This window comes from Tamandua tetradactyla, chromosome 10, assembly GCF_023851605.1.
Source record: "Tamandua tetradactyla isolate mTamTet1 chromosome 10, mTamTet1.pri, whole genome shotgun sequence".
Lineage (NCBI taxonomy): Eukaryota > Metazoa > Chordata > Mammalia > Pilosa > Myrmecophagidae > Tamandua > Tamandua tetradactyla.
Window position 1 is genome coordinate 52,035,169 of NC_135336.1, and position 15,927 is coordinate 52,051,095.

General features: G+C 37.4%; 1 protein-coding gene across 2 annotated transcripts in view; it reads right to left on the reverse strand.

The window, feature by feature from the left end:
- CRYBG3 (crystallin beta-gamma domain containing 3) overlaps positions 1 to 15,927 on the reverse strand; it is a 130,981-nt gene that overhangs the window by 21,322 nt on the left and 93,732 nt on the right. For both annotated transcript variants that reach the window (XM_077118641.1, XM_077118642.1), the window contains 2 exons: positions 9,242 to 9,351; positions 5,724 to 5,850 (listed from right to left, as the gene is read on the reverse strand). In XM_077118641.1, coding sequence (XP_076974756.1) covers positions 5,724 to 5,850; positions 9,242 to 9,351 — 237 coding nt within the window. The remainder of the gene's footprint in view (positions 1 to 5,723; positions 5,851 to 9,241; positions 9,352 to 15,927) is intronic.

Below are 15,927 nucleotides of genomic sequence, written 5' to 3' on the forward strand. Positions count from 1 at the left end.
TCCAGCTGCAAGTTATTTTGTGCTTGAAGTAAAGTAGAATTCAAACTATCTTTTTCCGCATAAAGGGTCAACTGTCTCCCTCAACACCATTTTGTAGTCCATAAGTGCCCCATTATAACTGCTATTTATCTTGTATACAGCAACTTAAAAAAAAATTACATATTAACTCTAATCTTTTGTCTGTAGACATGCTTGGCAATTCTGTTTCTTCTTTTATGCCTTTCTACTATTATTAAATAGGCTAGGACACTAAGATAATGTTGGAATAGAATTGGTAATAATAGAGACCTTCAGCTTCTTCCTGCATTTGAAGGGAAAACTTTCAAATATTTCACTAGGAAGTGTTACATTTACTATAGGTAATTGTTGGTCTTCACTTTCAAAATGTACACACCAGTTAATACTTTTATCATATATGCGCTCAACTGTGACCAAACTAGTGCCAAACCTTTCTGCACTACATTAACTCAACACTTCCTTTCATTTTGTGGCTGGATTTACCACCTAAAAAGTCTTCCTCTATTTGTAGTTGTGTTCCTTATTCAGTGTTCTTGCACAGAACGAGCGATTGTCTTACAAATTCTCCATCGACCTGTTAAGATCATTGATGTCATCAAAGTCATAACTTCACATGAAGTTTTTGCATAGCCTCTTCTTATATTGTTTCTTTCACACTGTTTATAGCTGCCAGGAATGGATTATTACTTCAATGGAGGCCAAACTTTCATGCCAAGCTTCCATGGAGACACTTAGGGAAGCAATGAGTAGACTGCTGCTCCCATGGAAACTCAATAAAAGCAGGTAACCCCACACACTACTGGGCCAGTGTTTAAATGCTTCATGGGATAGTCTGAACCTGGCAGCTACTTCCTTCTTAGATCTTTCAGCAGTTGTTCACATATCCTGTTCTCATCTACGCGTGCCCATCATTTAATTAGTATTCATTCTGGTTTTGAATCATTGCATTAATAGCTGGCAGGTATAAATTATTATTAACTTTTAAACTTAAGTCCCTCACCCACCCTCAACTTCTAAAGCTATTAATACAAAATTATTTTAAGTGGGTAAAATACAAGCCCATGATAAGTCCGAAATACAAGCGCTCTTAAGGAAATGAAGTGGAAAAAATGAACCTCAGGTAAGCACTGCCTCTGATATATAAATAAACTAAACATGAGTTAGTTTATTTACTTATTACATAATGGATTCTTAATATCTTTACGGTACTGTCAAAGTAGAGGGGACATAAGGGTGACTGGAATTCAAAGCTATAATAAATATAGATCTTGTTTCAGTGATCTTACGGGCCCAATGGGTGTGATAGAATGCAGAAAGTGAAAGCATTTTGAGGTACAGAGAAAGAATGTTCAGAATAGATGAAAATCACTTTGAGAAATGAAGATCACTGAAGTCTTCCTAGAACTGAAGTAATTTTAATCTTAAACGATTTGGATAGGGGAAAGGGAAAAGGAAATTCTAGGTTTCTATGTAAGCAAACCCATAAAATAGAGAAAATTAAAGCAAGATATGCAGCAGAGGTAGCTCTGTGGACAGGATATATGAATAATGAGCCTCAAGCCTTTCACTTAAAATTACTCTCTACTCTTACTTTTTAAAAGAATCAGATCTTACTTTTTAAAAGAATCAGATCTGTTACAATCGCAGAGGGAAAAACAATTTTGTAACAAAATTACAAAAATTTCACTACCTCTCTTGATTTGCTCAAACTCTGACACAGAGAATACCTCTATAAATTTATACGTCTGTGGTAGATTCTATTTTTGCTCACATATATTTACTCTGTCAACTTCCCCACCCCACCCCACCCCTCATTGGTGGGGGGGAGGAGGCATAGCAGGCAAGAAGAATATTTCCCTGCCCCAGTAATGTCTAACTTGGTCTTACGACTGTTGTTTTTTTTTTTTTTCTAAATTGGGAAAGCTTCACACACATACAGTCCATACATGATGTATAATCAGTGGCTCACAATATCATCACATAGTTGTGTATTTATCACCATGATCATTTTTAGAACATTTGCATCACTCCAGAAAAAGAAATAAAAAGAAAAAAGAAAAAAACTCATACATCCCATACCCCTTTATCCTCCCTCTCACTGACCACTAGTATTTCAAACTACCCAATTTTTTATCCTTCATCCCCAAGATTTTTTTTTTAATCCTTATATTTTTACTTATCTGTCTATATCCTGGATAAAAGGAACATCCAACACAAGGTTTTCACCATCATATAGTCACACTGTAAAAGCTATATAGTTATACAATCATCTTCAAGAATCAAGGCTACTGGAATACAGCTCAACAGTTTCAGGTACTTCCCTCCAGCCACTACAATACACCATAAACTAAAAAGATATATGGATATAATGCATAAGAATAACCTCCAGGATACTCTCAACTGTGTTTGAAATCTCTCAGCCACTGAAACTTTATTTTGTCTCATTTCTCTCTTCCCCCCTTTTGGTCAAGAAGGTTTTCTCAATGCCTTGATGTCAGGTCCTGGCTCATCCTGAGAGTTACGTCCCACATGGCCAGGGAGATTTACACCCCTGAGAGTTATGACTGGTTTTTGCCAACAGAATGAATGGTCCCCATGATGCCACAGGTGAGTAGAATCTTTACACATGGCTAATGTCGTTGGGCTGAAGCCTCTCTCCCTCACCCCCTACAGCCATGGCAGTAGCCACATCCCTGATCTAGTTCCTCCTATTAGCTTGGCTCCCAAGTAAATAAATATGGAGAATATACCTAAAACCAACTCACAGCCCAGAATGAAGGCCAAATAAATGACCTGCAGTTGCTAAATACAATTTGAGCAAAAATAAACATTTGTATTATAAGCCACTGACATTTGGGGTATTGTTATGCAGCATAATCTTGAGAACAGCAATACTTCATTTTATTCCCACAGACCAGATGGGTCCTAAGGCTGGACACACTCTTTTTGTGTCCAATTAGAAATATGCCCCAGATACTTACTTACAATAGAACTGGAGGCTGTCAGGTATTTGGAAATACCTGTTCTATCAGTTTCTTTACTGATGAGTTAATTGCAGTCAGATAAGTTAAGTGATTTGTACAAGGTCATATTAGTGATAAGGAGAACTAAAACGATGTTTCCAGCTCCTTTAGCTATAAAATGACTACCAGCTCTGCAACTTATGCATCCATGGATCTCCATAATGTAACATATGTCCATACAAATAGAAATTGGCCTGGAACAAATTGTCATTTGCAAAACGTACTAAACTGGTATGCAGATGAAATCTTAAGACAGTTCAATATTATGCCATTATAACACTTGAACATTAAGTTATAGCATGTCTGGGAATGCCAAATGCATATGATACCCTCAGAATTCTGCAAATAATAAAATCAGATCAAGGGATTAGCCCATATATATGAAAAATCAACAACTGAACAAAACACTTTCTGGTAAACACACTGGAATGTGGCATGGTGATATTAACAAATCTCTAGACAAATCTTTAGAAAAAGGCATATCGATCCCTAAGTAAGAATACAGTGGGTGAGAAAGGGGCTGCAAAAGGAATCCAACAGGTACAGTATATAGTATGTCTAGCACTGTCCAGGAAAGGGAGACACAGAATCTGTAGGATGTAAGCAAGTGGGACCTTGAAGGGTGAGAGCAGTCTCTTTGTGGGGAGTGGTCCCAAGCCATCGACCTCATTTTACTCCAATCTCATGCTCAAAAACATAATTTTCTGATGACTAAGTCATTTTCCCATCTTCTTTAAGAGAGGCAGAAAGATGCCCAGGACAGAATTCTCAAGCATTCCAGCCACTGAAAATAACTCTCTTCCATCTCCTACAAATTACTAAGTGGACCAACTGGTTTATATATTATCCTCACTAGGTCTGATCAACCCAGGGCTGATAAGGTTATGCTCCCTGTGACGTCTTTGCTGGGATGCCCAACTTACCTCACACTCACTCCATCTTAACAGTAACGCTGCTGCCCAAACATGCCTTCAACCAAGACATTTCAGAGATTTAAAACACACCATGTAAAGGCATTAAGAAAGCTAATGTGCTGCCCTTATATGTGCTGCATATACTATATTTCTTGGGGTGAAAAGGCTAAACTCTCAAGTCTTTCCCAAGAGATACCTTTGCCTACACTGCCTGGATTCCACAAGTCCAAAACATGTGCATGCAATGTAAATAAAACCAACTCTTCCACTACATGTTTCCCTCCCAATTTTAATCACTGATTTTATGCTTCATGAATGTAAAAGAATTGCAACTTTTCAAAGAAAAATAGTAATTCTCATTAATTTTGAGTTTCTAAAATGCCTTCCCTAGAAATTTAATTGGTTTAGCCCAATTTAATTGGTTCTGCAAACCACTTTCAATATAGTATTTTCATACTCAGAACTACATATTTTGCTTCTAGAGTTAATGCCAAAGTATCTGTCTCCTGATCTGACTACTGAGAATTGCTAAGAAAATTTATTTCCCTGTAAATGCCTACTTTACAATGTCTTTTGCACCCTTATCAATACCAGTAGAGACTGAGCACACCACATTGGTTTTTACCCATTTTCCTCCAATGCACAGGTAGCATCAGTACCCATTCACTCTTTCCAAGATGGAATCTAAGAGGGCTACTGTGAGAGACCAAGGACTCTTTTCCTATTCTTGTTCTTCAGACAAGACTTTATTATTAGCCAGATACCAAGAATACTCTCACCAGGAATGCATTGTGAAATAAGACTACATTGCTGAGGTTGAGATCAAAGAGGCTGAGTATGGCCAATATCCCTAGAGTCAGCGCTGGCCAAAAGGTTGACTCATACCTACTACTATGCAGGGCTTCTGTTCAGCTCTATGCAAATATCAACTTTGACTACACATACCCCTAGGGAATTACCACAACCAGACAACTTAAAAATATCCCAGACTCCTGTGACTTTCTATGCACAGACCACACTAACCATGAGCCGAAAACTTGATGCTGCAGAGAAGTGATCCTATTTCGCTCACACTTAAAATTCTGAGGATTAGTTGGAAAGGAGAAACAATTTACACAATAAATGCAGACCTCCTAGGTGATTCAGAGAATTCTGTGTACCCGAGGCAGGGAAGCCCCAGTTCCTTAAAACAAGATTGGAAATCAGTACCAGGGGTGGTCTATGACTTAAAGCAACATTATAAACTTGGGTAGGAGACAAAATGTCATTTGGCTTGTTATTAAATAGAATAATAAATCATGTTCTTATTTTTATAAAGCAGCTGTGTAACAATAACAAGCATGTTAATAGCTAACATTTTTTGAGTGTTCACCATATGTGGGCATTTTACAAGCATAGCTCATTTAATATCCTAGTGACTTTATGAAGTATATTACCTTTGACAAATGAGGGAACTGAGTAATTTAGCCAATGCCATCCTAACTGGTTTAAATATCAAAGAAGACTTCAAGCCCAGCCCTGTTTTACTCTTGTTCCTGAGCTTTGAGCTATGCTCAAAAAAAATAAAAAGGAAAACATCAATCTTAAATTTGGCTTGGACTACATGAATGGAACTTCAATTTTATCAGCACAAAAAAATCAACAAGAAAATTATTCAAACTTTGTTATTTCCCTTTGTATCATTTCTTCCAATTTCACATTATCATCTGTAGGAGTTTAACTGGACAAGGAAAAAGTCTTATAAATACATATTCAGCAAAGTACTTACATAGTCAATGGGCTTGAGAGAGTTGACTCTAGATGTTGGGCAACCACAGGAAGTTAGGTCAGCATAGAGGCCTTCTTCTAACACACACTGATTATTAGAAATATTCCCTTGGTAATACAAGAGCCAGCTGAAAAAACAAACAGGGAGACATTCATCAAAATGCATTCAACTGGCAGTTGTAGGCTCAGAATCGTGCTGTTGGGGACAGGGGCGAGGGTAAAAGGTAGAAGTCAGGCTGCTGGGAGCGGCAAGGACCCAGCATCAGTGTCAACAACAGCTGCCACCTTCACTGACTGAGTGCTTACCATGTGCCAGCCACAAGGCTAGGTACTCTACATCTATTACTTCACTGAATCTTCAATAGTTCTTCAAGGTACAAACATACATTCATTTTTTTAGGCAACAAAACTAAGGCTTAGAAAGGTTTTAAGATAGAGCTGAATTTTGATAGATTCAGCTTGATAAAACTGAAATCTGCAATAAGAAGACATATGCTTTAGGCTAAAGACATTTCTTCATTCATTCAAGTATAAAACCTTGGGATAAAAACCTGGTGATCATTAAGTACTTGAATAAATGAAAAGTTCTTTTGGGAGAAAACAAAATGTATATCCTTTTTTAATGATGTGCTTGCCCTCAGTCTGGTTAGGCATAGAAGCCAGACTCCTACAACTACACAATAGCATATTCTGTATGTTACCTGCACATGTGATTGCTGATGGTAAGCTTTAAAACAATAACAAAAAAACCTTTTAGAATATTCAGTAGTGAATTATCTTCAGTATAGTACTCATCAAATGTTCAATTAAGACATGTCCTTTTTGAAAAGAAGACAAAGGGAGAAATTAGCTAGCTATTATTACTTTAGTTTTGGTGCAGTGAAGCCCCCCCCCCCCTTTTTTTTTTTTAACACGGGCAGGCTCTGGGAATTGAACCCAGGTCTCAGGCTCGGCAGGTGAGAACTTTTGCCACTGAGCCACCGTGGCACCACCGTTAAGCCCTATATTTTAAGTTCACTAGATCCGTACTCCACCTAGACCAGGGTAACTTTAGATCCACATAAATGTTCTGTGATATCATAATTTATTATCAGGTTTCTCTTTTATAAATGATTAAGTAATAAGCATTCTATAGCCAATATTTCTCAAAAGTTTGCAGTGTGCCAGCATGGTGCTAAGCCCTTCATGTGCATTATTTTATTCAGTCCTTATAAGAATTCTCTAAAAATTAGGTACTATTATTATAGTATCAAATCCTTTACAGATGAGGAAACTGAGATTACATAACTTGGAAGTGGTGGAACTGGGCTCAAATCCAGATCTCGTAAGCATTCCACCATCATTCTTGTATCTTTTATTAAACTGTAGTTGTACATTTCCTTCATGAAGGGACATGCATGATTAATTTACCCTAGACTTCAGTGCCAGGAAAACACATTTTCCTCCAGAAAAACTTCAATGCTTCCTTTTACCAGAAAATGAAAATGTACCTTCCAAATATTTTATTTTATCCTAACGGAGAAGAAACTCACTGCCAAATATTAGTGACAAATTTATTTCAGATCCTCAGGACATAAACACTTCTCACTAAAGAGCTGCAGATCATTTTTTCAACTAAAAATATCCTATTTCATGTATTCTAATACTGTAAAACCCTCATCTTTCTGGAAGTAAATACAAAAACATTAACAAAAACAGGATAATTCAAAGCAGTAGTGGCTATAGGAAATCTAAAGGAAAAAAAATGCTGTGAATTAATCAAGAGAGTTAGCAGAGGAAATGGGGATGGGTTACACCCATACACTATGTTTTTACCCTTAAATGTATTACACCTGAAAGGATGTATTTAGATTACTGAGCAGGCGTCACTAACTTAAATACCAGCAGAAAGCCAGACAGGTAATGTAAGTAAGTAGAGTTTCATGTGAAAAAAACTGGGAATGATGGTGACTGTGGCATGCTGGTGAGACATGCCCCATCTACTCAATTCCAGCTAATTATTACCACTGGGGAATGCTTCCTTAGTGGCTACAAGTCTTCTGATTTTTAAAGAGAAAATGGGAAATAAGGTTCTTTTGAGAAATCTCCTGAAGTTAGGCATTGGCACTGAACTTTCTAACATAGTATGTAGGCCAAAAAAATTGCATCTGTTGGCTGGAGTTAGCCTGAAATCTACAACCTCTGATATGGAACAGGGACTGGCCTAGGGGACCTGGGGGTCAAATCTTCCTCACTTCTTATTTTCAGCTATTATTGGTTTTTACACTTAAATGGTTGAAGATATTAAAAGAAGTAGAATATTTCATGACATGTGAAAGTTATATATAATTCAAATTTCAGCACCCATAAATAATTTCATTGGAACACAACCACACCTATTTACTTAGGCACCGTTTTTGTCGGCTCTGGTGCTGCAACAGAGTTGAGTAGGTGTGACAGAGAATGCCCCACGAAGCCAAAAATTATGTATTACCTTCAGGATCCTTACAGAAAAATTTTCTGACTCCTGGTGTACAAACGTTAAGTAGAAAAATACAAGTGTGAGGAAAAACGCTGGACAGTACAGGAAGAGAATGAAGAAAGGATAGGAAAATAAGACTAGCTGATGGTAAAACCTGGAAAAAAGAGGAGTTTGAACTTGTTCTGATTGGTATTAGAGAATGACTCTGGGATATAAAGCACAGTAATAAAAATTACTAAATTATGGGGTTATGATCGGTTTGTGGTAAACACTGGAAATAAGACATGGGAGCAGGGAATGATGAGGAGACTACTTTAACATTTCAGAAATCGAAAACAGGCAAATCCAGTCTCTACTGGTTCAAGTGAGAGGGAGGAGAACTGATGAATCCAAGACATCTTGAAGAAAGAACAGGATGGTTCTGACATATCTATCTACCAGATAGATATAAAACACATAGGGAACATGTATCTGAGAATCAATTACAATGCATATATATATGTGGTAACGATCCAGTATGTTTCTAAAGTTGTAAGAACACAGGATTTACAGTTCGTTTGTTTTTTTCCAAAGCAATTCTGGGTCTGACATTCATTGTGTCACACTGGAAAATCCTAAACATAACTGATTAGATCTTCATCTGTGACCTGGGGATAATAAAGACTTTAAACAAACAGAAAAACTTTAAATAAATTTTTAAAAATTGCAGGAATATGTTTATATTGACAAAAATAAATTATTTTATAGCATTCTTCTATGCCATGAAATAAACACATAAACATTCAAAATATTTAGAGAAAGAAACTAAGTATAACTGTGAGAAAAAAGCATCAAAGTTCTCCCAAAGTTAGTAACTCAGCACTTTGTATTTGCAATCTACTCAATGGCCAAACATACAAATTCAGCAGTTACTCTAGGATAGTTGGCAGCCAATCAACTATTAAAAGAAAGAAACATTTTAAAAATTTACATTCTGCAAAAATATAAGTCAAATCTCTGTGAAATGAAAAGAAATTTAGTTATTAAGCACAGCAGAAATCACTCATAAATATACTTACCAACCCCGAAGAACTTTAAAAGAACACGGTGTGAATGAAGTAAAACCAGAAATTTCTTTTGTAAAATCTATACATTCACCTTGGAACCCTGGCTTATTGAATGCTTTGAGCTACAAAAACAACAATATAACAATAATTAAATAGAAAGAAAACTGTTTGAAATCATAAAAGCAAATGAAAACCTTCAAGCATCATTCACTTACAAGAAATTTCAGTAACATATTCAACTTAAGTTTGATCTATTATCAATGAATTCATGTTAACAATGATGATATTGTCTTTAAAACTTGGTATTTTTTCTTGTATGTTGCCAGGCACATCATCACTCATTTACCCTTTTCCTCCATCTCTTGCAGAGATTCAGGACACAAAGGCCTAGGAAACAATTTAACTAAGATTCCCTGTCCCCTAAAATGTGGTCCTTGTCCATTGAATCAAGTAATTATTATTTCTGGACCACAAGGGTAAAATAAGAGATGATTTAGCATTAAACAGGAAGGAGGTTTGGATTTGTATGGGGAGTTGCTGGTACGCCATTCCTTTCCTCAAGTCTACCTGATCCCCCATTAATAAAAGAGAGAAAGAGTGTGAGCACGTGCCCATGAGTGGGCATGAGGGTGCCAGGGAGCAGATGGTGAAGAAGATAGCAATGATGGGATTAGTATAAGGTTTATGATTAAGGAAGAAAGACAGCTGTGTCACGTATTTCAGCTTAAAGGCTTCAGTTTGCTGATGAAAATTCCTTAAGGATACAGCTTACAGTTACATACAACTAACTACATTACCACTTAAGTCCTATTGTCAAGAAAGATCCATAAAATCTCAGCTCTAATTCCCTTTAGACCAGAGTTATAACAATCTGCAACTCTAGTGACCTTGGATCTATGAGAGGTAAAAAAAAAAAAAATTAATGAGTCCTATAAACATTTCATAATACACTACAGCCTTGCTATAACATGGCCCAAAGGCCTACCATGAACTGTACCTAAGATGCATCATAATGAACTGGCTACAGTGCTGCCATTTTTTCTGCTCACCCTCACCAAGAACAAGGCTTCTTTGAGGGTCATCTTATAGGCTGATGGTCTCTCAGTTTTAAAGAATTGTTTCTTGGCTATCTCATTCTGCTCCGTCCTTGCTTGCTCGGATATTAAAGATCAAATGAAACTAGGGAGGTAAGAGCACCAATTCCCCTGACCAACTGTGGCTCACATAAGATGAACTTCCTATTGTGGAACCAGGCTATATTCGGAGCATTAAAACACTCCCCACCTGAGAAAAAATATAGAACTTTACCAGTGGGGTAAACCTGGGTATTGTGTCAAACATTAGGGACTCCCAAATCAACAGGCCAAGCCCCTGATCTTGAAGTTTGCTCTTGTGAAGCTTATGTAGGTAGCAGAAAAGCTTAGCCTACCTATAGTATGCTAAGAGTTACTTCTGGAAGATCTCTTTTTTTTTTGCTCAGATGTGGCCTCTCTCTCTTTCTAAACCCAACTCTGCAAGTGAAATCACTGCCATCTTCCTTTGTGGGACATGACATCTAGGGGTGAAAGTCTCCCTGTCAGTATAAGGAGATGACTCCCAAGGATGAGCCTGGTCCTGGCACCATGTGATCAACAATGCCATCCTGACCAAAAGGGGGGAAAAGTATAACAAATAAGGTATCAGTGGCAGAGAGTTCAAATAGAGTCAAGAGACTACTCTGGAGGTCACTCTTACGCATGCTTCAGTGAGACACTGCTACCTACCAGGACCATTCCAGCCAATCCTAAAGAACACCTAGGGGAGCAATATATGATTCCACAATGGTTCTATGCACTAGAGTAACTTTCCAGAAACCTACAACCTCCAGATGGGTCCCTGGTCCAGATAAGTCCTGAAACCTAGCCCAGCCTCTCCAGAACATCAGATAGTTCCATCTCCCTACCCCATATTAGTGACAGAGCGTTTCAATATGAAAAGTTTAGAATGGCCATAGCACAAACACCCCTAAAGAGAGGGATGGAAAGATCAAAGGTAATGGTGGAGTTATACAGAGAAGATAGGATTTAACAAATGAATATGAATGCTGAATCATTAAATTGATATCTCTTTTAGTCTCCAGTATTTTAGAGCAGCTCTAAATAAAAACCTTAAATTGTGGAATTGTAACCCATGTCAAACTCTGAAATATGTTCTACAACTAATTGTGGTGCTGTGCTTTGAAATTTATAGCCTTATATATATATATGTTATTTTTCACAAAAAAAGAACGAAAAAAAGTCAGTTGTGATGATAAAAAAATATTTAAGCCTTCTAGCTTCCTATATTCTGGAGCAGCTAGAAGGAAAAATCTGAGAGGATTGTATGGTAGCCCACGACAAACTCTGGGAGCTGTCCTGTAACTACTTGTTGAAGAGTGCTTTGAAAACTATTGCTTTTCTATTTCTTTGCTTTGCATATACGTTATACTGTACAATATTTTAAGAAGTTTAAAAAAAAAAGTACTAGGTCTTCAAGAAAACAAACTAAACTCTAAAGAATTTAAGTACTGACCAATCATAGAAGGTGTGCTCACATAATTTATTACACAATATTAAAATCGTTTTGTAAATGTAATTTTATTTATTCCAATTCTAAACTAATTACTAAGAGAAACTTTCCTCACTGTGTAAACAAAACTTTTCTCCAGGCCTTATGCCCTTCCCTCAAACATGCTGATTACCATGCAAAGAAAAGGTTTGATCCCATTCTTCTATTACATTACACTGTTTTGTACTATAATGTTACATAGTTCGCAATTCAATTACATATTCTATAGTAAATTTATTTTCCTGATTACTCGCAAAGGGCTTTCTCTACTTAAATAGTTCTTCCTGATAGATTTTATAAAAATGATCTGGCTATAGTACATGAAGAAGCGCTTTCCCTTTACTGCTCTTTACTCTTGTTGATTAATTGCCTAAAGCTCTTATATCCCTATCTCCACATATGATAACAATAACCACAACTATTAGCTATCCAGTGATCATTTTAAAAATCAACATGGCCAAATTACATATGCAATGGACTGAAAAAGATCTTCGAAAAAAAAAAAGGTATTTACTTGGGTCAAAGCGGGGAGGGCAACTGTTTAGAATAGAATTTCTAGAGAATATTCTGACGGCAACCTCCACTGAAAATTAACTCGATTTTATGCTGTTTAATTTAGTGAAATTCCTGATGTTAGGGACTTGATTAAGAGAGAGACGATGATAACATGAAGATAATCCACATTCTGTTTGGTTTTTGTTTTATTTGAGGAAAAACTGAAAACAAAATAAAACTGTCTGCTAATTATGAATGGGCCTCTAATGAACTCTATATTTTGAGTTGGCAATCAGACTTCATGTTAGTTTCCTATCTGTTAAAGTAAATACCATGCAGTGATTTGGCTTAAATGATGGGAATCTATTGGCTATGGCTTTGAGGCTAAGAGATGTCTAAAATTGAGATGTCAGCAAAGCCATACTTTCTCCCTGAAGTGTGGTGTACTGGGGCTTGCCGAGGGTGACCCTTGGTCCTTGGATTTTATATTACATGGCAGTGCACCTAGTAACACCTTCTCCTTTCTCCTATGGGTTCTGTTGATTTGTGGCTTCTTTTCCATATGGCTTTTCTCTTTCTGCATCCAATTTATTTTGAGTGCAAAGACTTCAGCCATGTTTGATTAAGGACCACCCCTTTCAATTTGGGTACATCTTAATTAATAACTTTCAAATGTCCTATTTACAAATGGGTTCAAATCCACAGGAAGAGGGGTTGGGACCTGAACATGCCTTTTGTGGGAGATAGGACTCAATCCTTAACAGTGTGCCTTCTGGACTCCAAAAAGACATGGTCTTCTCAAATGCAAAATACATTCCTTCCATCACAACATCCCAAAAGCCTTAAGGCATTTAGGTAACAATTTTAAGTTCAAAGACTCATCAAAATCAGTTATGGGTATAGTCTGCCCTGGGGCAAAAATTCCTCTTTGATGGACCTATGAAACCTAGAAAACAAGTTATCTGCTTATAATATACAATGGTGGGACAGTCATAGGATAAACATTTCCATTCTAGACAGCAGAAACTGGAAAGAAAACAGGAGATACTGGTTCTAAACAAGTCTGAAACCCAACAGGACAAATTCCATGAGAACTCAAGGTCTGAGTAATCTGTGGCTTCATGCTCTGTCCTTCAGGTATGAGGGAGTGGCAGCCCCGCCCCTTCCAAGTGTTTGCACAGTGGCCATGCTCTCCCTGAACACTGGGATGTACGTCCCACTCTCTCATAGCACCATATGGCAACTGGGCTTTCTGTCAACACTGGGGTGCAAAGACCCCACCATCTCTAAGCATTCTCTAGGAATACCCAGCCCCTTCCAAGCACTGGGATAGATGGTCTTTCCCCTCCAAGCATAAGCGTGGACCTGCCTTTTCCACATATGTGTGACCCACTCGAGATCTCTTCCCCTCAGACTTTGCTTCCATGGTTCTGCCCTTGAAGTCATTCTTCTTTCATTCTTGCCTTTTCAGTCCCTTTTAGGCATCGCTTCTGTTCATTCAGTTACACAAAAACCTCACTGGTATTGTGTGCAGTTCTAGGCGGGTCCAGAATTATAGACAACAGAACTTTCCACAGATCCTTTCTTCCTAGATAACTTTACTTCCAATCCTGACTTCCCCTGAAATGGCCGAACGGAACCACGTTCAGTTACACCTTCTTTAGCAAAGCGTTGTTCAGTTAAACCCTCACAGGGAGCCCTGTCCTCTGGAGGCTCACTTCCTGAAAGCTGAGAGAGGCCCTAAATACAGTGCTGCTGGCCCTACTCTCAGAGCGCACTCTCTGGATAGGCTGAGAAGTTTCAAAATGATCAATTTCTGGATCCTTTGTGCTTAAGAGTTGATTCCTCAGCTTATCCTTTTCCTCTCAAATTTAAGTATAAGCTATACCTTCTACACTTAACCTGGGTGCCCAATAGACATAGTATTAGGTTTTCGTTCAGCCAGAGGGATTAAACGATCTGCTCACTACAAGAGGCCATTATTACAGCATCCAAAATAATACATACTTTATCCTGTGTTTACCGAACAATATTTTTATCTCATATCTCTCATGATATATATATTAATACACATACATTTTTTCACCTGTTAGGTTGCTTGTGGTTCCTCTTTAAATCAGCAGCATAAAAAAATTCCCTCCCTGACTTTAACTCTGAGATGTTATTTCCACCTTGTTCCTCAAACAGAAAAAATACCCATCTGAGCATTGCATCTGAGCTGCCATGCTGATTGTCACAGCGAAGAAAATACTTCCTGGTTACTAAGTAGAATCAGTGTTAGCCAAGATCCATGTGTTTGTATCTGAGTAAGTGTAAACAAGAGAAACATTCTGAAAATTTGGTCCAGTGGGAATAGCAAGGGCTTTGATACTGATTAAGACGGCTTTGTTTGCATGCGTTACCAAATCTCTAGTTATCATATACCAGTCAGAAACTTTTATATTCACAAGGCAACAGCTGAGCCATACATATCCATGGAAATGCAGTGGGGCCGATTTCAATGGGCGTTTTCTGCTGTTTCCTCTCTCTTCAAGTTGGACTGGAAATACTACAAAGAAAATCCTCCCAGCAAACTGCCCCAAACAAGGAAGTCCATAAAAAGAATAGGGAGGGAGATAGGAGGGGGAGAAACAGCTTAAGAGAATGTGACTTTTTACCTGTACTTAAAATTCAGAAAATGTGCCCTTTGGAATTATTCCTGTTTAACTCTTAATCTGCTCATATTATTTGATTCATGTGGAAAAGTGCTTTGAAAAAAAAGTGCTGCAGTTGGAGGTTTTCAAGTATTCAAAATAAATATCTGGCAAGAAGTATCTCAAATACAACAACTCAATTATATTCAGAAGGGAAATGTCCCCAATAGGCCTGAGCTAATCCGAAAAAAAAATAAAACCTGAAAGCATTATGAAAGGAAACATGGCAAAACTAAGCTCATTTGAAATACAGAAACACTGATGTGAATATGAAAAACATTACACATTCAAAGAAAAAAAATCAGCATTAGGTAAAAGTAGCAAATGTTAAATATTCATAGTTAATAAATATTTAATTTATTAATAAAAATATAGTTGGCTTTTTCATACATTTTCCTGATTTGTTATTTAAAATAAGATAGAACAATCAATGCCTCTTATCCTGTTCATATAATGATATGTCTTTCTTTGATGTCAAAGACCCAGAAAAGTGGAGTCAGATATTAGAAAGTGTCTATTTTGCCATATGGCATGACACTTACTTAAATTCTGTATCTTGTTTTCTCATCAATAAATGGTATTAATAGTGACCTCACAGAATTATTGGAAGTATTAAATAGACAAACTTTCTAGCCCACAATGGATACTAGCAAATTTTGGGCTCCAGAGTATTGCCCAATTCGTCAAACCATTAATATACTAGAAATAAGGAAGTAGTGTTACAATGTTACTAGGGCTTTTAAGAAATACTTTATTTAGATATTGTTAGGTCGGGGAATGGGGAAAGCACTGCAACTAGAGCTGCAGAGGCTGTGTCGCCCCTCTCAATGAACTGCCCCTTCAGGAAGTCACCTGACCCCCATCCTTAAAAGCTGCCCATGCCAAAGCCCACGTACACACTCACCTCCCTCCATCTTGGGGTTG